The sequence below is a fragment of the Pelophylax lessonae genome (genome assembly GCF_965119305.1).
Source record: "Pelophylax lessonae genome assembly, chromosome: 2".
Taxonomy (NCBI): Eukaryota; Metazoa; Chordata; class Amphibia; order Anura; family Ranidae; genus Pelophylax; species Pelophylax lessonae.
In genome coordinates this window covers 158,982,264-159,006,018 of record NC_138769.1, presented here as the reverse complement: position 1 = coordinate 159,006,018, position 23,755 = coordinate 158,982,264, and the positions used below count along the sequence as shown (strand labels likewise).

Here is a 23,755-nt window from a genome sequence, read left to right as displayed (position 1 = left end):
CCAAATGTAAGCTGAAGCGATTGTCAAACTTTTCACTCAGGTCTCGCATGCTAAGCCCAAAGGACCTATAAATGTCAATCCAAAGCTAAAACACTGCTAAAAATTGAGCTTATGTACATATTTTATATTGTGTTTATAGCAAATAGTTACGAAAGCCCTTCATTTAAAACCAAAATGTAAAATCCATACTATCGTCAACAGTACCATAACATAAATGCACGTAAAATTGTTATTAAATGCTACAAAACTCAAGGTGCTTGTCAAACTTAAAGCAGACTAAATGATGAAAAAAAATTAGATTTTTAGTTTTTTATTGGGAATGTTATATAGTAGAAAGTGAAAAAATGCTGCTTTTTTTCCCCCAAAATTGTCGCTATTTTTTTGTTAATAGTGCATAATCAAAAAACCGCAGAGGTGATCATATACCAAACGAAAGCCCTGTTTGTGGGGAAAAAAAAAGACGTAAATTTTATTTGGGTACAGTGTCGCACGACAGCGCAGTTGTCAGTTAAAATAATGCAGTGCCTAAGCGCAAAAAATGGCCTGGTCATTAAGGGGGCAAATCCTTCCGGTCCAGAAGTGGTCTTCTTCCTCGTCTTTCCTTAGGACTTCCGAGATGGATCAGAGCGATTCTGATTGGTTACATGCTGGCACTGCCAAACGCATGTAATGCAAAAAAAAAAAAAAAAAGGGTCGGGGACTTCATTCCCTGCGTTTCTGTGGGTACAACAGCCAACTGAAATGAATGGGCTGCTCTACACACAGCAGCACAGATGTAAACCAAGGGCTCCTTCACACAAGATGTTTGGGGAGGGTGCGCCTGTAAAACCATGTGGTTGAGCTACATTTTTACCACCCCAAAATGCTCCCCCTCTGCAGCAGCCAGGGTCATACACATGCTGTGGCCACAACTGGAAGTATACCTCCAGGTGAAAGGGGCCACACTGCAACGAATCCGCAACCGCATGCATTGCACGCCATTGCGGCAGTGATGCTGAATTTAGGGAGTTAAAACAGGTGTGGACAAGATGACATATCGCCTCTTCACCGCCTGTCAAATGCTTCTAAAAAGCGATCTTAACATGGATTTCTTTCCAGTCATTGTTGCTACTATGAACGAGACCGAAAAAAGCAGTTCTGATCATACAGGATTTGGGGTAAAGATTATATATATATATATATATATATATATATACACATATATACACACACACACACACACACATACACTAGGGATCGACCAATTATCGGCAATGCCAATATGCACTTTCCCCGATATATTGGAATCGGCCCCTGAGGTTACCCATATTGCCGATATTTAGGGAAAGTACTTGTACTGGAGTAATACCTGCAGCTAGAGGCATCACCCCGGTTCTGGCGTCCATAGCCGAAGGTTGGCTGTCTTGTAATGACAACCGATGCGGCTGAGAAGCCGCTCGGCTGTAATTACAAGGAGCGGGAGGGGATGTCTCCTCCACCTCCCGCGGCTGGCCCGGGTCTCTGGTCCCACCGGGAGATCCTGGGCAACCAGCCTACACGGCCGCTGAAGAGAAGACCCGATCAAAGCCGCATTCGTAAAAAAAAAACGGAAGTGATGTCATGACATCACTTCCGGGTACTCGGCGGCAAATTAAAAAAATGCGAGCATTCAAAACAGCCAAACTTGGCGTTTTGAATGCTTTTAAGTGCAGAGGAGGGGTTTGGGGTCTTTTAGACCCCCAGATCCCTCCACCAGAGTTCCTGTGGAAAAAAAATTAAATTTTTTTTTTAAATGTTCAAAATAAAAATCGGCCAATACCGATATCAGATGACCAAATTATCAGTATCGGCAATAAAAAAATATTGGTCGATCACTAATATATACACATACATACAAGGTGGGGGAAAATACCTCTCCCTTTACTTTCCTGACCAAACTCCTGCTGTGTTGATGTACAGTTCAGCAGAGGAGCACGAGCTCCATCTGAACCACATGCCTTTCTCTACCAGGATACCGCGGCACCCTTGATGACCCCAGGCAGCACCCTGGTTGAGAAAGGCTGCTCTAACATATATATATATATATAAAAATGTGATACATTTTGATAAAATATAGCAAAAGTGGCTAAAATTAGTTGGGAAACTTAAAGAAATCAGCACTTTTCCACAAGAATCAGAAATTGCAACTATACTGCACTATGCATCTGAACATTTGCTCCTGCTGAAGACATTTTAGGGGATTGTGGGATGTTGTGTTCAGTATGTTCCTCTTGGCTTGTACGGAGAGAATGAGATGACCCACCTGTCTTATTAGTCATTTTTTATAAATACAAGAGATCAGCATTTGCCAAGAACATCTCTAAAAACTCTCCAAAAGTATAAATATTACAACATAACATTGTCATGTGTGTTTTCTATTACTTTGTATTTATTTAAAGGCTTACTTCGTGTTTAATATTAAAAAACAAGAGATACAATTTATCTGCATACAGGCTCGTTTCATTACAATTTTATTACTCAATCTATACAATTTATTTGACCCTCCTAAGTGTAACAGCTGTTTCTTTAGTGATATTCTTGCCCAAGTTACAATCATGATACAAACGTCACGAGCAGTTAAGAGTTCCACCGAAAAGGGGAAGTTCCAATTTAAAGCGAAGTAATGCACCCCCCCCCCACACCTTACAAAAATTAAAAGTCAGCAGCTACACATACTGTAGCTGCTGACTTTTAATATTAGGACACTTACCTGTCCTGGAGTCCAGCGATGTCGGCACCACAGCCGATGTTTCGGGTGCTGCCGCCACCATTGCCGGTAAGGGAACCTGGCAGTGAAGCCTAGCGGCTTCATGGCCGGGTCTCTACTGCGCAAGCGCAAATCGCTGCATGCGGTAATCGGCATGAAAGCAGAAGGAGGAGAGGGGACCGAACCTCTGACGTACCTCACTGTGGCGAGGACCGACGAAAGTAGGGACAGGGTACCTGTCAAATACAGGTACCCGCTCCCCCCACCCCCCTGAAAGGTGCCAAATGCGGCACCGAGGGGGGGGGGGGGGACAGATAAGCAGAAATTACACTTTTGAGTGGAACTCCGCTTTAAGCACTAACTCTTCTGTCACATTTGGCATGTCATTTTTTTTTTTTTTTTGGGAGGAGTGGGTACCTCGTTTTGACAGATACCAGCTCCCACTTCCGCTCAGGTTGCCTACGATTCCAGCTAAAGTTCTCCTCTTCCCCTCCCTACCTGCACTCTTCTGGGACACGGCCAGAAGACTGCCGGACCATTGAGCAGGCGCAGTGCGACATGCGTATGCGTAGTGCACACCCAGCTGTGAAGCCGCAAGCTGTAATAGCCAGGTGCCCACAGTTTAAATGCCAGCGCAGGGGAGAGTAAAGGGAGAGCAGCAACAGCTTGGGTGAGCACATCGCTGATTTGTAGGACAGGTGGGTGTGTGTAGTCAGCAGCTACACTTTTTGTACTTGCTGACTTTTAATAAAACACAAAAACGACTAGAGCTCCTCTTTAATTTCTAAAAATAAGAATTGATTGCCAGCCGATATAACAAATGGCTCACTAAGGTGTAAGCTTCACAACTAGCATGTAGAACTAAAGCCCCGTACACACGATCAGATTATCGAACGATCCGTCTTCTGTTTTTTTGTGGCATGCTAGTCTGATGTGGAAAGTGAAGAGGTTATTTTCATACAAATTTTCCCGCACGACAGAATTCTACTTCAGAAGTGATGTCATGTGTTGGATTGTTTTGTATGTGTTCTTTCGTCTCTGAGCATGCCTAGGTTTGCTCTTAAGATTTCTTTCCGTCTAAATCTGTACTAATGAGACGAAAATCGGACGTTGTATTACGGACGTCAAAAATTATATAGCCAGCATATCAGGATTTTGTCAGCCGAAAAGTCGGAGTTGGCTGTCGAAATCACCATACTAATAATCCGAAAATCGGTCATCGGACGAAATTTCCCTTCAAAATTTCTTATCGTGTGTACAGGCCTTAAGGCTAACCATATACAACTTAAATGTCATTCCGTTCCTGCTGTATTAGCTGAACTTTGAGCTGTGGGTGACCCTGTTGGTCCCACCTGGCTCGACAATCTTCGAAAATTCAAAGGAGATGGGTGAAAAATTGTGGTCTGAACAGTGTCTGCGTCTATTTAATATTATTATTATACAGGATTTATATAGCGCCAACAGTTTGTGCAGTGCTTTTCAACATGAGGGCAGACAATACAGTTACAATTCAGGAGGAATCAGAAGGCCATTTATCATTTTGAAGAAAAAAAAAAAAAGAAAATCGCCAATGTATCATCAGCCTACTGCACAAAACTGGAGCCCTCTGATTGTGCATGACTGATTGCACTCGTATTCTACTTCTATACCCAAGAACAAAAATGTAATATATTGCCTTAGACGTGGTAGCTGTATTTTAGAGATGCACCTAAATTTCAGCGGCCGGCTGAAAATGGTTTTCTCAACATTTTGCGGATAGGGAAAAGGGTGCCGATAATGGCGCCAAAAACACGTGATTTTGCAGCGATTTTACTGTGCTTATGGTGTGTTTTCCATAGGTTATGTGACTCAAAACTGCATCAAAAACATAACAATGCCTTACTGATGCGTTCTTGCCGCGGTTTCAATGCATTATAATGGTGCGTTCTGATGCGGTTTATTTTAACAGACCAAAAATGCAGCAAGCAAGATTTTTAACACCACAATGTTTAATTAAACGTTGCTTAATAATATTAATTATGAAGTCAAACTAAAATTGTATAAAACTTTTTTCTTTTCTTTTTAAATGGTGTATTACATGGTGTTCATACTCAGCCAATATGAGATTCTTTTTCTGTATTCCCCAAAAACCTGGTTGATCCTGCTGCTCATTTCCTCAATTCATCTAGTGATTTTGCAGTTGTGGTGTCAGCTCTGCACATGCTCAGTTTTCAGTAAGTTTTTATGCTGAGCAATTCCTCCCCATCACATCTGAGCAGCCCATGTGACTATAGAGTAACACGTGGTTGTATACATAGTTGTAAATGATGGCCCACTCCCTCCTCCTCCATGCCCACTAACCAACTAAGCACAATTTGGGTGGCATATTACATGTAGATTAATGGAGGCTTCACCTCCTTTTTATTCTAAGACAGGCTGGAAGGGGGCGTGCCACAGCCTGTGACTGGCAGAAACCCACCCACACCATGCTATTGCCCAAAAATAATATTTAATTACAAATATACTATATATTTGTATGACAATTTAAAACAGTTTATTTTTACTCTGTATTCCAAAGGCTGTTTTTTTTTTTTTTTTTTTTTTGAACACATGACCAACAGCAGAGGACTAGAAGCTCCTCCTGCTTATGTTTCCCTGCAGACAGGCTGGGAAAGAGCTGGGTCATGTGACAGCTTTATATCCATTAGGAAAAAGATCCTTAGATGTTTTTTTCATAAAATAACAGTGCCATTATCCACATACAGAAAGATCATGTACATTAAACAGTGTGTTTAGTATCACTTTAGGAGAATCCGGGGCAATATTAAAAATGACAAACATGATGCAAGAGATCACTAGCAGTAACACAGGGTCAGTTTTTGTTTCTCAAAGTCCTAACACGGTTGTATTACCGGTTTATCCTTCCGGTAGATGCATTATTTTTCCACTACCTTTTTAGCTGGTCAGCAAAAGTGACAGTTACACCAGTTATAGATCTTGTGACAGAATAAACAGACAATAAAAGGGATGTTACTGGGGCTGACTGCATTATATATGTCACTTCGAATTAACCCATTGTTCCAATTTAACACCATACACAACCATTTCCATGGACATTTACACTGCAGCAACCCCCAACAACTAGAATTCAGTTTTCTATAATCATATAGGTTACAAAGGTTTTCTCATTGCTTGCTGGAGATAATACATGTGTATTGAATATGCCGGTATACATTTCTGGGCAGTTGTTCCAGTGACCTCAAATGTGATGTCAAACACAAACTTCTTGTGTACTACTTAATTCGGTTGCATCTACACCAGTGTTAATTTTGGCAGCAAATTTCAATTTAGTGTTAGTCTTAGGACTAAAATGGCATTTTAGTTTTAGTCCCATTTTAGACTTCTGCAAGTGTTTTAGTTTTAGTCGTATTTAGTCCACTAAAACTCCAGTATATTTTAGTCGACTAAATGTCCTACATTTTAGTCGACTAAAACTCATTTTAGTCATCTATAATCAAATGGGTGTAGTTCAATTGTAATTTGTAATGCATTATTTAAGCATTTCTCTACAATTTCAAAACTCATTATATACTACTGCTGGTCCTGGAGTGAAAAATCGAATATGTTATTTATGGTACTAAGCTTTGAGCATGCACCAGTGTTAATTTTGGCAGCAAATTTCCATTTAGTTTTAGTTAATAGTCTTTTGACTAAAATGCCATTTTAGTTTTAGTCGTATTTTAGTCATCTGAATTATGTTAGTCGACGAAAACGTTTTAGTCGACGAAATTAACACTGATCTACACCTAATTTTATGTTGGTTTGTTTGGCAATGTGGAATAAATGTATTCACATGCATATGTAGAATATATATATATATATATATATATATATATATATATATATATATACAGTAAAACCTTGGTTTGAGTGTAACTTGGTTTGAGAGCGCTTTGCAAGACAAGCAAATTTTTTAAATAAATTTTGACTTGATATACAAGCGATGTCTTGATATACAAGTAGCGTCATGTATAAAAGAGAAGAGAGGAGCCTCTAAAGTGTAGCAATATGGTTACATTTATTTAATGAAGGTTCAATATTTAGCAACTCATATGGATGATGATTAAAACAGGCACATCTAAGTATGCAGGCATCTGGGGTAAAGCTGTCCACATAGTCCATCCTCTGCACAGCCATCTTCATTATCCCTTCCCCGCTGCACTCCACGAGTGATTCAAAGCCTCACTTTCAGATCACTCTACTGCAGGCTATTCTTCCTGGTCATGATTGCAGACTGACAGTGGTGAGAGCCGGCGGTGCAGAAGATGGTCTATGTGGACAGCTTTACCCCGGATGCCTGCGTACTTAGATGTGCCTGTTTTAATCATCAACCATGTGAGTTGTTAAATGTTGAACCTTCATTAAATGTAACCATATTTCTACACTCTCATCTATCTTATATTCTGTAGCTCTGCTAGATTTTGCTTCTTATCCCCTTGGGAAGGCTGCATATTGTGGATGGACATTTTATGGTTACACAACAACCTATCACATTGCTATAATCTTTGTATATAGACTATAAACTGAAGGACTTGTGGAACGAATCATCTGAGTTTCCATTATTTCTTATGGGGAAATTTGCTTTGATAAAAGAGTGCTTTGGATTACAAGTATGTTTCCAGAACAAATTATGCTCGCAATCCAAGGTTTTACTGTATATATATATACACACACACACACACACACACACACATCACACTGTACTCAATGGACATTTCTTTTCAAATAGCCAGTTGCAGATAAGTTAGCCATAGACAGGCCGATGCCATAGGGCCCATTAAAACCTGCATGGTAATGCAAAGCATGGTAAAACACGTTGAAATGACGCAATGCAACATGCACATAGTAAGTCGCAAGGACGTTAACCACTTAAGCCCCGGAGGATTTGGCTGCTAAAAGACCAGGGGGTATTTTGCGATTCGGCACTGCGTGACTTTAACGGACATTTGCGCGGTCGTGCGATGCTGTACCTAAATGAATTTGACGTCCTTTTTTTCCCACAAACAGAGCTTTCTTTTGGTGGTATTTGATTACCTGTGCGATTTTTTAATCATGCGCTATAAACAAAAAAAGAGCGTAAATTTTGCAAAAATAACAATATTTTTCAAATTTTTATATGAAATTCCCCCCAAAAAAATGTAAAAATCTAAATGTTTTAACATTTTCGGCCAATTTGTTTTATGCTACATATGTTTGGTAAAAAAAAAAAAAAAAAAAATCGCAAAAAGCGTATTTTTATTGGTTTGCGCAAAAGTTATCGCGTTTACTAACAAAGGGAAAGATTTTTGTCATTTTTGTTGTTTTTTTTTTTAACGCGTAATAGCGGCGATCTGCGATTTTTTTTGCGGTACTGCGACATTGCGGCGGACAGATCGGACCCTTGACTGACATTCACTGTTACTGTAAAAATACACTGGTAGTGAAGGGGTTAACTTTATTTGAGAGGGAGGGGCCGTGTGTGTCCCTAGGGACGTGATTCTTACTGTGATTGGCTGTGGCTTGAGCTGTGGGAACACTAATCAACGGTCCTACATTGTAGAACCATGTGATCAGTGTTTCTACACAGGGGAGAATGACAGGTGGCTTGTTTACACAGCCTGCCTGCCTTTCTCCCTCTCCCCCGACGATTGCCGAGTGACCGGCGGACATCGGGTCCGCCGGTCACACGCGCGGGTGGGGGGGGGGGGTCCGTGACCGCGCGGGGGCTTGCGCTTGCTCCCCAGAGCCTCACAGGTTAGCGACGTAGACCTACGTCGCTCTGCCTGTGAGGGGCTGACTGCCGCAGTAAATATACTGTGAGCAGTCGGCAAGCGGTTAATACTAAACGGTACCCAATTGCACCTTCAGAATGCATATGTTTGTACTGCAAGATGCTATAATGCACCACAACATACTCTGGAGTGCACACTGTAAATTTGTGTGTGTTCAGGGGCATGACAACCTATTTAATAGCCCTAAAATATTCTTAATCTTTATTTCTCTAACCAATTTGCTGCTTTTTGAAGCATGTACAACTCAAGAAAGGAGCGCAGTACTCCGAGAAGGAAAGATCCAAATGCCTCTTTAAATATAATAGCATCTAAATGTACCAAAAGAAAACACTTGTGTGAAGAATAACATGTAGAAAGAAGACCATTAGGATCAGAAGGCTTATGCTGGCCATACACTATACGAAAAACGAACACTCGCTGTGAGAGCAAACGATTGTGCCATCATGTAATGACCGATAAATCATTCAATGGACATAAATGAATCAGTTTTTTGTTCATTTTTTCACATATAGCTAGTGCAAACAGTTTGGACGAGAAACACATTCAATTTATTGGTCGTTTGACGGAAAATTTCAAAACTTGTCCTTCGTTTTTTCGGTTCAAAATCGTCACAACCGATTACCGATTTGTGCCCATTAACTGGCCGAAAAAAGGAAGAACTGTCCAAATGATCTAATTTCGGACGATTTTTCGTATAGTGTATAGCCAGCATTAGGACTGTTACACATCTGAAAAGATTGGGATCTTGCTGCACCTTACAATGTTTTGATAAACATCACCAAAAAATAAAACAACATTATATACATATACAGTACACCAAAAATAAAAATAACATTATATACATATACAATACACTAAGCTATAATGTATACAAATGAGAAATTATAATCACTGCATGTTAGTGAATGGAGTGTATAAACCTCTGTATAGCAGCAGTGTGACTCCTTTAATCAGAGTCCGTCCATCTTAACTAATAAATACTGTCCTGATTTGAAGTCCATCTCCAGACTAAACTTTTTTTTTTTTTTTGCCTTTGTGGAAGTGAGGAAGGTTTAAAATCTCTATAATCGAATATTCCTTAAATCACTGCTTCATAGATTGTGTGATTGTGATGCAAAAAGGCAACCTGTGACAGGATCCTGCTCTGTACACACAGCACAGTGCCCGGATGTCACCAAGCTCCTGATGATTACACAGGAAGAGATACGTCCTCCCTGTGTAATCTGCAGGACTGAGTTATCAGCATGACAGCTTTAGTCTTCCCTGCTGCTGTTTTTTTTTTTCATGGATTACTTTAAGTGTAAATAATAATATTAAATATATATATTTTTTTATATATTTATTAATTCCTAGTCCCTGTCAAACTTGACATGCTGAGTTAAATATGCCATGAAGCAAACCATCCTAGCTGCAGCATGTTTGTGTACAAACCCCTCCGGCTGCCATGTCCACTTGTAGATGGGTGGTGGGGGTTTATTAATAAAGTGGATCAACTGTCTGTTCTCACCACCCCCTGGCCACTCATATTTTCATTTTTGTAGTGCTTAACAAGATTCGGGATGGGTTTAGTGCCAGAGGACTAGTATGGGACAAGAAAATCAGGTTTTTATTTTATTTTGCTCTTGACTCCCTGTTCATGGGACACTTGTTACTCCTTTAATTTTGTCCTGGTGTCACTGGGACAGGAAAATAAATGGATATTTCCACAATAAGGACACGGACAGCAGCGAAAATTCAATAAAAGTTCCAAACTAAAAAAAAAAAAAAAAAAAGTTTTCACTGGAGATGGAGAGAGAGTGAGAGAATAGAGCATCCCTTCTATGCCCCCCGTGATGGGTGGTGGCCCCTCACTGGACCCCTGCAATGGGTAGTGGCCCCTTATTGCTCCCTGTGATAAATAGCGCCCCCTCATTGCCCCCTGTGATAAGTAGCGGCCCCTCATTGCTCCCTGTGATAAATAGCGCCCCCTCATTGCCCCCTGTGATAAATAGCGCCCCCTCCTTGCCCCCTGTGATGAGTAGCGCCCCCTCCTTGCCCCCTGTGATGAGTAGCGCCCCCTCCTTGCCCCCTGTGATGAGTAGCGCCCCCTCCTTGCCCCCTGTGATGAGTAGCGCCCCCTCCTTGCCCCCTGTGATGAGTAGCGCCCCCTCCTTGCCCCCTGTGATGAGTAGCGCCCCCTCCTTGCCCCCTGTGATGAGTAGCGCCCCCTCCTTGCCCCCTGTGATGAGTAGCGCCCCCTCCTTGCCCCCTGTGATAAGTAGCGCCCCCTCCTTGCCCCCTGTGATAAGTAGCGCCCCCTCCTAGCCCCCTGTGATAAGTAGCGCCCCCTCCTTGCCCCCTGTGATAAGTAGCGCTCCCTCATTGCCCCCCATGATAAGTATCACCCCCTCATTGCATCCTGTAATGGATAGGTTCCCTTCATCGCCCCCTGTGATAAGCAGTGCCCTCTCATTGCCCCTGTGATACGTAGTGTCCCCTGGGATGGGTAGTTCCCCCTCATTGTCCCGTTATAAGTGGTCTCCCCCTGGAATGGGTGTGTCCCCCTCATTGTCCCCGTGTGATGACTAGTGCCCCTGGGATGGGTAGGTTGCCCTCATTGTCCCCCTGGGATAAGTAGTGTCCCCCTGGTATTGGCATATCCCATTCATTGTCCCCCTGTGATAAGTTGTGTCCCCCTGGGATAAGTAGGTCCCCCTCATTGTCACCCTGGGATAAGAAATTCCCCCCCCCCTGGGTTTGGTAGGTCCCCTTCATTGTCCCCCTGTAATAAGTAGTGTCCCCCTGGGATGGGTAGGTCCTCTTTATTGTCCCCTTGGGATAAGTAGTGCCCCCTGAGATGGGTAGGTCCCCCTAGGATGGGTAGGTGCCCCTCATTGCCCCCTGTATTAAGTAGTGCCTCTGGGATGGGTAGGTGTACCTCATAGCCCCCTGTATTAGGAAGTGCCTCTGGGATGGGTAGGTCCCCCTCATTTTCCCCCTGGGATAAGTAGTGTCCCACTGAGATGGGTATGTCCCAATCATTGTCCCCCTATAATGGGTAGGTCCCCTCATAGCCCCCTGTATTAATTAGTGCCTCTGGGATGGGTAGGTGCCCTCATTGTCCCCCTAGGATGGGTAGGCCCCCCTCATTGTACCCCTGAGATAGGTAGGTCTCCCTCATTGTCTCCCTGTATTAATTAGTGCCCCTGGGATGAGTAGGTCCCCCTCATTGCCCCCTGTGATAATTAGTGCCCCTGGGATGAGTAGGTCCCCCTCATTGCCCCCTGTGATAAGTAGTGCCCCTGGGATGGGTAGGTCCCCCTCATTGCTCCCTGTATTAAGTAGTGCCCCTGGGATGGGTAGGTCCCCCTCATTGCCCCCTGTGATAAGTAGTGCCCCTGGGATGGGTAGGTCCCCCTCATTACCCCCTGTGATAAGTAGTGCCCCTGGGATGGGTAGGTCCCCCTCATTACCCCCTGTGATAAGTAGTGCCCCTGGGATGGGTAGGTCCCCCTCATTGCCCCCAGTGATAAGTAGTGCCCCTGGGATGGGTAGGTCCCCCCCTTATTCCCCCTGTGCTTAGCAGGGATTCTCGTCTCGTGTACAGAACTGACCTGAGCCGCCTTGGTGGAGACGGAGAGCAGCGCATGGCTGGAGTACCTGGTCTGTCCGTCCCCGCTCAGCCCCGCAGCCCGGCTCAGTACTTCCACCTGGCGGCTAAGTTTGTCCACCTGTTCCCGCAGCCTCCGGTTCTCGCACTGCAGGTCGGTGACAGAGCGGGAGAGGGGCGCCGCCAGGCGCAGAACGTCTTCCAGCTGCCTCTCCACCCCGCGCCTGAACTCCTCCATCTCAGCTTGCAGTCCCTGCACTGTCCCCCGGAGCGGACATTCCCTCTCCTCCTCCGGAACCCTCCTGCAGAGCGGCCACACCGACACCTCCACCTCGGGCTCCATGCTTGCGGCGATAACAGGCGGCGAATCGGGGCTTCCAACGGACTTCAGCGAGCGGCGACCATCGTCCAGTCAGTGACCTTGTCCGGTACCGGTGTGATTGTCAGCTCACTTCCGCTGTGTGCAGGTGCACCGGACCGGTGTGTGTGGGGGAGGGAGGGACGGGCACTCCACAGGTGACATCCACCGCACACAGGAATGTGATGGAGCTGTCACCGAGATCAGCCCGGGTCACTATGAGCGGCTCCTCCGCTGGAAGGAGATGCTCAGGCGGGGGAGGGACCCAGGAGGAGGAGGAGGGGGGAGAGAGGGACTTCTCCTGTGTTACCACCCCGGCCAAAATAAATATACTCCTTATCTATATCCACCGGAGGAGGACAGACACCAGGCTAAGAACTTCTCTCTGCACTCTACACCCTCATACCTCCATAGGTGCTCATACCTCCCCCTACCTCCATAGGTGCTGCACATACCTACCCATACCTCCATAGGTGCTCATACCTTCTCCTACCTCCATAGGTGCTCATACCTTCTCCTACCTCCATAGGTGCTCATACCTCCCCCTACCTCCATAGGTGCTCATACCTACCTCCATAGGTGCTCATACTTCCCCCTACCTCCATAGGTGCTGCTCATACCTCCCCCTACCTCCAAAGGTGCTGCACATACCTCCCCTTACCTCCATAGGTGCTGCACATACCTCCCCCTACCTCCATAGGTGCTGCACATACCTCCCCCTACCTCCATAGGTGCTGCTCATACCTCCCCCTACCTCCATAGGTGCTCATACCTTCTCCAACCTCCATAGGTGCTCATACCTCCCCCTACCTCCATAGGGGCTCACACCTCCCCCTACCTCCATAGGGGCTCATACCTACCCCTACCTCCATAGGTGTTCATACCTACCTCCATAGGTGCTCACACCTCCCCCAACCTCCATAGGTACTCATACCTCCCCCTACCTCCATAGGTGCTCATACCTACCCATACCTCCATAGGTGCTCATACCTCCCCCAACCTCCATAGGTGCTCATACCTCCCCCTACCTCCATAGGGGCTCACACCTCCCCCTACCTCCATAGGGGCTCATACCTACCCCTACCTCCATAGGTGTTCATACCTACCTCCATAGGTGCTCACACCTCCCCCAACCTCAATAGGTACTCCTACTTCCCCCTACCTCCATAGGTACTCCCACCTCCTCCTAGCTCCATAGGTGCTCATACCTACCCCTACCTCCATAGGTGCTCATACCTACCCCTACCTCCATAGGTGCTCATACCTACCTCCATAGGTGCTCATACCTACCCTTACCTCCATAGGTGCTCATACCTACCCTTACCTCCATAGGTGCTCATACCTACCCCTACCTCCATAGGTGCTCATACCTACCTCCATAGGTGCTCATACCTACCCTTACCTCCATAGGTGCTCATACCTACCCTTACCTCCATAGGTGCTCATACTTCCCCCTACCTCCATAGGTACTCACACCTCCTCCTACCTCCTTAGGTACTCACCCTCCCCCCTACCACCATAGGTGCTCACACTTCCCCCTACCTCCATAGGTGCTCACACCTCCCCCTACCTCCATAGGTGCTCACACCTCCCCTCTACTTCCATGGGTGCTCACACCTCCCCCCTACCTCCATAGGTACTCATACTTCTCCCTGCCTCCATAGGTGCTCTCACCTCCTCCTACCTCCGTAGGTACTCATACTTCTCCCTACCTCCATAGATATTCGTACTTATCCCTACCTCCATAGGTGCTCACACCTCCTCCTACCTCATAGGTACTCATACTTCTCCCTACCTCCATAGGGGCTCACACTTCCCCTTACCTCCATAGGGGCTCACACCTCCCCCTACCTCCATAGGTGCTCACACCTCCCCCTACCTCCATAGGGGCTCATACTTCCCCCTACCTCCATAGGCACCCACACCTCCCCCTACCTCCATAGGCTCTCACACCTCCTCTTACTTACATAGGTACTCATGCCTCCTCCTACCTTCATATGTACTCATACATCTTCTTAAATATCTCACCATATGAGGAGAGGCACTGGGCTTCACACTCATCTCTGCATGCATCTCCTACCTTCAAGAGTACTCATACACCCTCTTACCTTCATAAGTACTTATACATACTCTAACCTCCATAGGTACTCATGCATCCTTCTCCTTTCATAGTTATTCCTACCTCCTTCAACCTTACTCATACTTCCTCCTACCTCCTTATGCATCCTCATACCTCCATAGGTGCTCACACCTCCCCCTACCTCCATAGGCGCTCACACCTCCTCCTAGCTCCATAGGTTCTCACACCTCCATAGGTACTCACACCTCCCCCTACCTCCATAGGTACACCTCCATAGGTGCTCACACCTCCTCCTACCCCATAGGTGCTTACAACTCCTCCTACCTCTATAGGCGCTCACACCTCTTCCTACTTCCATAGGTGCATACACCTCCTCTTACCTGCATAGGTGCTCACACCTCCCCCTACCTGCATAGGCTTCTTACACTTCCTCCTACCTCCATAGGTGCTCACACCTCCTCCTACCTCCATGGGTGCTCATACCTCCTCCTACCTCCATTGATGCTTACACCTCCTCCTACCTCCATAGGCGTTTATGCCTCCTCCTACCTCCATAGGTACTCATACCTCCTCCTACCTTCATAGGTACTCCATACATCTTCCTATCTATCTCACCATATGGGGAGAGGCACTGGGCTTCACACTCATCTCTGAATACTTCTCATACACCCTCTTACTTTCATAAGTACTCATACATCCTCCTACTCCATAGGTACTCATGCATCCTTCTACTTTCATAGTTATTCCTACCTCTTTCAACCTTCAAAGTTACTCATACTTCCTCTTACCTTCATAGATACTCATGCATCCTCCTACCTTCACGGGTACCCACAAGTCCTCCTACCTTCATAGGTACTTCCACATCCTCCAACCTTCATAGGTGCTCATACATCCTCCTACCTTCAGAGATACTCATACATACTCCTATCTTCATAGGTTGTCGTACCTCCATGAATACTCATCCACCCTTCCACCTTCTTAGATCCCCTAAAAACTCCCTCCTACCTTCACAGATACTCATGTCCTCCTATCGCCACAGGTACTCTCATGTCCTCCTACCTTTACAGGTACTCCAATACCCTACCTTTACAGGTACTCCAATATCCTACCTTCACATGTATTCTCATATCCTCCTACCTTCACAGTTATTTACATGTCCTTTAACCTATATATCTGCTCATAAGCCCTCTTGCCTTCACAAGTACTCAAACATCCTACTACCTCCATAGGGTACTCATGAACGATCCTACCTTCACAGGTACTCATACAGCCTCCTACCTTCATAGGTACTCACGCATCCTCCTACATCCACAGGCACTCATGCACCCTCCTACTTCCATAGGTGCTCATGCATTCTTCTACTTTTATGCAGTAGGTGCCCATTCATCCTCCTACCTTCATAGGTGCTCATTCATCCTTCTACCTCCACAGGTACCCATGCATCCCCCTACCTTTACAGGTACTTACACGTCCTCTGAACGTCATAGGTACTTACATGCCCTCCTGCCTTCACAGATACCCATACATTCTCCTACCTCCATGAGTGCTCATAAGTTCTCTTACCTCCATAAATACTCATGCACCCTTCTACCTTCATAGGTACTCAAACACCCTCCTACCTTCAAAGGAGCTCACTGTCTGCAAGGAAGAAATACATAGATAGCTGGGACTATCTGCAGACATAATAAAACAATATATGGCATGTACAGAGGATGTGTGCAGTCATAACTCATTGACCTGCTTCCACTGACTCCTGTCTGTGTCATTGGGATTGCAGTAGTATCTGTCAATCATTTACTCAGTACTGACAGGTAGAGGAAATGTAATCATTTACACAATGTAAAGTTGCATTGTAGCAGCACTGTAGCAGATCTCATTGGTGTCAATGTAAACACATGCAGTGTCCCATGTCCCTTTGTTAAATGCAAGGCATCAAGCCTCTTTATTACACATAACACCTCACGTCTTTCCACACCTCCCTACTACTCAGTGCTTTATGCCTCGTACACACGTGCAGATTGTCGGCCGAAAAGATTCGGCCGACGGCCGATTTTCGGCTTGTTAGTATGATGCTTCCGACAGCCGACAGCGCACTTTCGGCCGAAAAGAATCTGTCCTGCAAGCATTAAAATTTTTGTATGCCGACACCAGAGCGGCCGATTGTTCGCCATTCAATACAGAATTCGGCTGACAGACAGCAGATTTGCAAGACTGGGCATGCTCAGAAAAGAAAAAACACAGGGAAAGTTAACCATCACATGACATCACTTCTGCAGTCGGCTGTAGTCGGCGGACAAAATTCTTGTGCAGTCTTTTGCACTTTTCAACAGACACGACAGCCCGGGGACAAAAGACGGCCGATCGTTCGGCCGACGATCTGCACGTGTGTACGGGGCATTACTCCTCTGCATTTCATAGCGTTTTTCATTTCTGTTACATTCAGCGCTACTCATTGCCTGATGTCTTCCTGTTACACACAGTACTCCATATATCTGGGTTACATGCAGTTCTATATGTCTTTACACACACTTTCCTACACCTCTTTATTATACTCAGTGCTTTACAGCTTTCTATTACATGCAGATGTTTTCATCTTTATCTCTACTACATCTACATTCAGTAGCACACATTACTTCATGTTTCCCTTTACCTCACAGTGACGTTTACCTCTGTACAGTGGTGGCTTGTGCTCAAAATTTTTTAAGGGGCGCAAACAAAAAAATGATGGGGGCCACAGCGTGCCCCCAATCAATACAGAACACGACAGTGTGCCCCAATCAATGCAGAGCGCCACAGCATGCCCCCCCAATCAATGCAGAATGCCACAGCGTGCCCCCCAATCAATGCAGAGTGCCACAGCGTGCCCCCCATCAATGCAGAGTGCCAGAGCGCGCCCCCCCCATCAATGCAGAGTGCCACAGCGCGCCCCCCCATCAATGCAGAGTGCCACAGCGTGCCCCCAATCAATGCAGAGTGCCACAGAGTGCCCCCAATCAATGCAGAGCGCCACAGCGTGCCCCCAATCAATGCAGAGCGCCACAGTGTGCCCCCAATCAATGCAGAGCGCCACAGCATTCCCCTCAATCAATGCAGGATGCCAGGAGGAGGAACAGTGTGGCAATAGCGAATTTTCATTCGCTATTGTCACACAATGGGTGGGCTCGGGACGCACTGCTCTGCGCCCCGAGCTCACCCTTTGCATCGCCCTATTAGAGCCTCTGGCTCTAATCAGGTGATGTAAAAAAAAAAACCCATTAAGCTCCATGCGTCCGGTGCCCTGCATGCAGATTAGGGGGCCGGACGCATGGATGGGGGGGCGGCGCCCCTGCACCCCCAACACACCGGCCGCCACTGCCTCTGTATTACATGCAGTGCCTTGTGTTTCTGTTACACACATTGTCCTACACCTCTACTATATTCTGTGCGCCTCTTTCCACCTCTCTATTACACTCAGCGTTTGTTATCTCTATTACATTCAGTGCCACACATTCCCTCATACAGGGGCTGACTGGCATCTTTTGGCCCAGGGGGCAGGTACAAACCAGAGGCCCATGGTGCAGCGACTCTGCCCTCCTCCCACTCTACCTCTTCCTGGCCTCTTTCTAACCCCCATTCTAGGCCGAAGCACCGCTCTAGGTACTTTCTACTCACTGGCCGAATATGGGTTCCCAACCTGGCTACCGGGGGGGGGGGGGGAGTTGGGACAGCTTGGTCTGGGGGTCGCGCCAGGGGAGAAGAGTCTCCAGTGGGGCAAAGAACCAGCCTCTGCTCAGTTTACACCATCCATGCTGAGGGAGGCCTGCGCTCTGTCCTTGTCTTCCTCCTGCACTCAGTAAATCAGCGGTGGGGACTTTTTACTTCTCTTCACCAGGAATCCTTTAGGCATGTCTGTGGCAGAAGCGGGCAGACTTTTTATGGGGCATCAGAGCGGCCTGGGGGCAATTGCCCTTCTGCCCCCTGGCCCAGTCCTCCCCTGCCCTCATATATGATAAATGTATGTGTCTTTCAAAATGCTGTAATATCCCTTTAAGGTTTGCCATACACGGAGTTATTTTCTGTCCTGCAACCATGGGTTACTGTAAAGCAATTCGCTCGATGCCTCCATCAACACAGACAGTGCTAACATGGGAATCCCTCCTGCCGGGCCATTGTCTTCTCCCAGCAGGGGGGGGGGGGGGTGGGAGCAGTCCCCACCAGGAGAAGACAGTGAATATTGCTAGCGGCTATAGTAGCTAGTGATAATTGCAGGTAACTTGGTACATTCAGCCTGCCCATACACTTTTCAAATCTCGGCTTATTCAGCAGACACTGGCTGAGATTCAAACCCTGTATGGCCTACCTAAGACAATTTTAAATTAAACCATAAATTATTTATGCAAATAGCAATGCCATCATATAAATGCAAATAATAAAAGCAATCCAACTAGTGATTTATTTCATTATAGTGATGTCCAAATGTCCCATAAATTATTCTTCCTAACGAAAAAAAATGATATGCGAACATGAACACTTTATCAACCAAAGCTCCTCAGTGAGACCGCACTCCACCACCAGTAACACTATGGGCTCTTACCAAATATTTAGACCTCAACAGTATAAGAGGTCTAACAGCATTTCTAGATGAACTCCCATACAGAGAACAAATGAAAAAATTGGCCGACCATTCATCTTCTCAGAATGTCTCTTCCTCATACAGCATCTTACTGTGCAAGGGAAAAAGAGTTCCACAAAGTGCAAATAAACTTCAAATGTGTTTAAAATACAAGAGTAAAACTTATGGCTCGTTTCCACTGATCTTTCTGGTACGGTTCAGTTTGGTACGGTACGCTATGCTGTTTATGCTGTTTCCATTGTAAATGGTACCCTAATTCCGAACCGTAATGTACCACTTTTTTGGGACTCTTTCGTTGGGGTACCAAGCACATTAGTACCGTACCAACAGGGTGGAGCTACACTCTGCAGAACTTTGATTGGTTGACAGAGAATCGTCTATCACAGCTTTCCTGCTACACCATGCCTTTCATGAAAGGGTACTATTGGCAGTGGAAACGCAAGGTGTACCGTTCCGAACCGTACCATACCGTACCACTCAGTGGAAACGAGGCATTAGAGGCGTAATTATACAAGCAAGCCTGTAAATAAAACACCATCTCCTCACTGTCCCACCATCTCCTGCAGGATGTTATGTAGTCAGAGTGCTATGCTCTGCCCTCCTTGTTTTGTCCAAGTAACGTCATCAGGGGCTATCCGAAGACATCAGTTTTGAGTAGACCTTACTTAAAGCGGAGTTCCACCCCCCCCCCCCATGAAAATTAAAAGTCAGCAGCTACAAATACTGTAGCTGCTGACTTTTAAATAGTAAAACTTACCTGTCCAGGGTTCCCGCAATGTCGGTACCCGAAGCCGATTTTCGTATCGGCTCTCTGGTGCCACCACCGCCATTCAGGGTAAGGGAGCCCGGCAGTGAAGCCTTTCGGCTTCACAGCTGGTTCCCTACTGCGCATGCGCAAAGCGTGCTGCGCTTTGTAATTGGCCCAGCGGTGGAGGAAAAAGGAGGTGGCCGAACTTCTGTGGCACAGCACCGCGGCGCTGTCTCCCAGAAGTCGGGAAGGGTACCTTTCAAAAACAGGTACCCCCCCCCCCCCCCCCCCCCCCCGAAAGGTGCCAAATGGGGGGAGGAAGCATATAAATGGAGTTCCACTTTTGGGTGGAACTCCGCTTTAAAGCGCTTGTTACCCCAACGCTTCATATTTCTGATATGTGCCTGCTGTTCCATGTACTTGTATGACAAAGTCTCCTGTTCTCTTTGTATTGCTTTATTTATGTGACATCTCTGGTGTTCCTGCTAGTCCCCTTGCTTTCCTATTAAAAACTGACCACACTAAACAGGAGAACACACCATGGTCGGTTCTCTAGCTGTGCTGGGAACTCAAATGATAAAACCTGTCCTGACACGCAGGGCCGGTGCTTGACTTTTTCGCGCCTTAGGCGCTGGTCTTGCCTAGGGCGTGGGTGACTACAACAGGGAACGGGGTCAGAGCAGACTCACCGGGGCAAGATAATTTTGCCTACGTCTGGAGACCTGATGTCCTTGTGCCCGCCTTATCTGGCTCCCCAGTGTCCCCTCCTCTCTTTCGTCCTCCGCCTCCCTAGTTGTGCCCGCCTTGTTCAGCTCCCCAGTGTTGCCTCCCTACTGTCCTCCTCTGCCTCTCCAGTTGTGTCCGCCTCATCCAGCTCCCCAGTGTCCCCTCCCCAGTGTCCTCCTCCGCCTCCTCAGTTGTGCCCACCTTGTCCGGCTCCCCAGCTGTCACGTTCCTCACAGGCTGAGCTACTGCTGACCTCCTCCACAGCCTCCACAGATGTCCTCCACGGCTGCTGCTTTCTCTGGAGAGTCAGTGAGCGCCCCAGCCCTGTGTAGTGCAGCATTCTTCAGCCCCTCGTATTCCCTGGCCAGGCTTGTGGGGAAGTCAGCAGCCATGACTGTGCCCCTATAGGCAGCAGTGCACCCCAGATGAGATGGCTGCCTAGTTTGCCTAGCGGGAGCGACGACCCTGCTGATATGTTACATAGTTACATAGTTAGTGAGGTTGAAAAAAGACATCAGTCCATCCAGTTCAACCTATGATGTGTGTGTGTTTGCTTTTAACCGTACATTGTATACCCCTGTATGTTGTGGTCTCTAAGGTGCCCATCTAACAGTTTTTTGAAACTATCAATGCTCCCTGCTGATACGACTGCTTGTGGAAGAGAATTCCACATCCTTACTGCTCTTACAGTGAAGAACCCCTTACGCATTTTAAGGTTAAACCGCCTTTCCTCTAGTTTTAGTGAGTGGCCACCTGTCTTATTGCATCTCCTTTCTCTGAATAGTTTTTTCCTTATGCTAGGGTCGCCAGTACAATATTTGAACATTGATATCATATCCTCCCTCAGTCGTCTCTTCTCCAGAGAGAATAAATTCAGTGCTTGTAGTCTTTCCTCATAGCTGATGTCCTCCATTCCCCTAATTATTTTTGTTGCCCTTCTCTGGACTCTTTCGAGTTCCAGCACATCCTTCCTGAGGACCGGTGCCCAGAACTGGACAGCATACTCCAGATGTGGCCGGACCAGAGTCTTGTAGAGTGGGAGAATAATCTCTTTATTTCGGTTATTTCTGGAGTGAATCCCCTTTTTTATACATCCCAGTATTCTGTTGGCTTTGCTTGCAGCGGCTTGGCATTGCATGCCACTTCCAAGCCTGTTGTCTACCAGTACCCCCAAGTCTTTTTCCATCCTAGACTCACCCAGAGGCTCCCCCCCTAGTGAGTAGCTTGCTTTCTGGTTTTTGGCCCCCAAGTGCATTACTTTACATTTTTCAACATTAAACCTCATCTGCCATGTAGTTGCCCACCCCGTTATTTTGTTCAGGTCCGCTTGTAAGGTTTCCACATCCTGCATAGAAGATATTGGCATGCTTAGTTTAGTATCATCTGCAAATACTGAGATTGTACTAGATATCCCCTCCTCTATGCCCCCGCTGCACAGCCTCTCACTGGGAAGCTCAGTGTGCAGTTGCTTCCCCCCCAAGCTCCTACGCAGCTGAGAACAGAGGGAATGTGATCACTTATTAAAAAAAAGGGAAAAAAGCTCTTAATAATTTTTTTTTTTTATATCTATTGTAGCGAGTCAGCCTGGGTTAGGTTAAGAGAGGGTTTTATTAAAGAAGGCAAGTACTTCCTTTTCAGGCCTGCTTTTTAGGCAACTGGTCAGAGAGGCTGGGGGGAATGGCGGTTTTGCTATCAGTGCTGAGGAAAACGTAATGCTGGATGGAAGCCTCTTTCCTCAGGCTTGAACCTGTTGGGCGAGCTTGCCTGACCTGGTACTTTGCTGTATGATATATGCTGTGGCTGGGACGCTGAGCATTAGTTAAAATGACTGTGTTGTACTGATAAGAAGAGTTTCTTGTGTTGTTTTGAGCTGCCCGTGAAGACAAAGTCTGTCAGTATTTTTACATTTTTGCTGAATAAAGCCATTCTAAGTTGACTGAACAGCTGCCTGTTTACCCCTCGGATCGACACTATGCAAAATATTTTTTTTGCATTTCATTTCCATTTTAAACTGAATGGGTTGCTTTACAAGGTGATAGTTTACAATCACTTTGATTGTCAACAGTCGTTTTTAACCATAAATGTCCTACCTAACAGCAGGCATCACAAGATTCTCATTAATATGTTTCCTGATTGGATGGCTAAGGTCTACTAACTGCCATGCCGCTGTCCAGTAAGATTGCTTTTACTGATCACTAGTAGTGTTGAGCGAACACGGACTGTATTATTCGTGTTCGTACCGAATAATTGGATTTTTTGTACCCGAACACGGACACGGACACTTTACTGTATGTTCGGGTAAAAATCCGTGTTCGGTCGTTTTATTTCCGGGTTTTGCATGCTTTGGCGCTCTTTTCATGGCGGGCTTTCAACAGCCAATCAACAATCGTTTAACTGGTGTGCCTTAAGCCATCCCAGCCATGCCTGCAAATGTCTCAGTAGCTGTGATTGGCCGTCTGAAGCATGTGACCAAGTCTTTATAAGTTCGAGGCAGCCGCAGCGGCGTCATTATGCTGCTTAGATTCAGGGACAGAGCACACATCAACGTGCTGGCTGCTGATTAGGGAAAGATAGGCAGGAAAAAACCATTTGTGTCCGGATAGAATTGAGGGACAGGTCGGAGTGTTTAGGCAGGGCGAGTTGTAGGCATTTTAGGGATAGAGTCTGCTGAATTATAGGGTCAGTGTCTTCTACAAACTACAATCGATATTGCTGTGTGGGGGGTGGGGTCTGCACTCAATCCTGATCTACGATCTCTTCTCAATCCTGTTAGGGACAGAGTCTGCTGAATTTTAGGGAAACTGTGTTCTACAAACTACAATCGATATTGCTGTGTGGTGTGGGATTGGAGATAGGCAGGTGTCAGTGATCCACATCCATTTTTCTGTGTGTGAGCTGCAGTGAACACAATCTTTTTGGGCTGCAGTGAACACAATCTTTTTGGGCTGCAGTGAACACAATCTTTTTGGGCTGCAGTGAACACAATCTTTTTGGGCTGCAGTGAACACAATCTTTTTGGGCTGCAGTGAACACAATCTTTTTGGGGTGCAGTGAACAAAATCTTTTTGGGGTGCAGTGAACACAATCCTTTTTGGTGTGCAGTGAAC

General features: G+C 46.2%; 1 protein-coding gene across 1 annotated transcript in view; it reads right to left on the bottom strand.

Annotated features, from left to right (window-relative positions):
- LOC309545338 (smoothelin-like protein 2) overlaps nucleotides 1-12,754 on the bottom strand; it is a 176,483-nt gene extending 163,729 nt beyond the window's left edge. Inside the window, exon 1 of the mRNA XM_082244498.1 lies at nucleotides 12,129-12,754. Within this exon, the coding sequence (XP_082100624.1) occupies nucleotides 12,129-12,467 (339 nt within the window). The 5' untranslated portion in view covers nucleotides 12,468-12,754. The remainder of the gene's footprint in view (nucleotides 1-12,128) is intronic.
- Nucleotides 12,755-23,755: the final 11,001 nt, after the last annotated feature.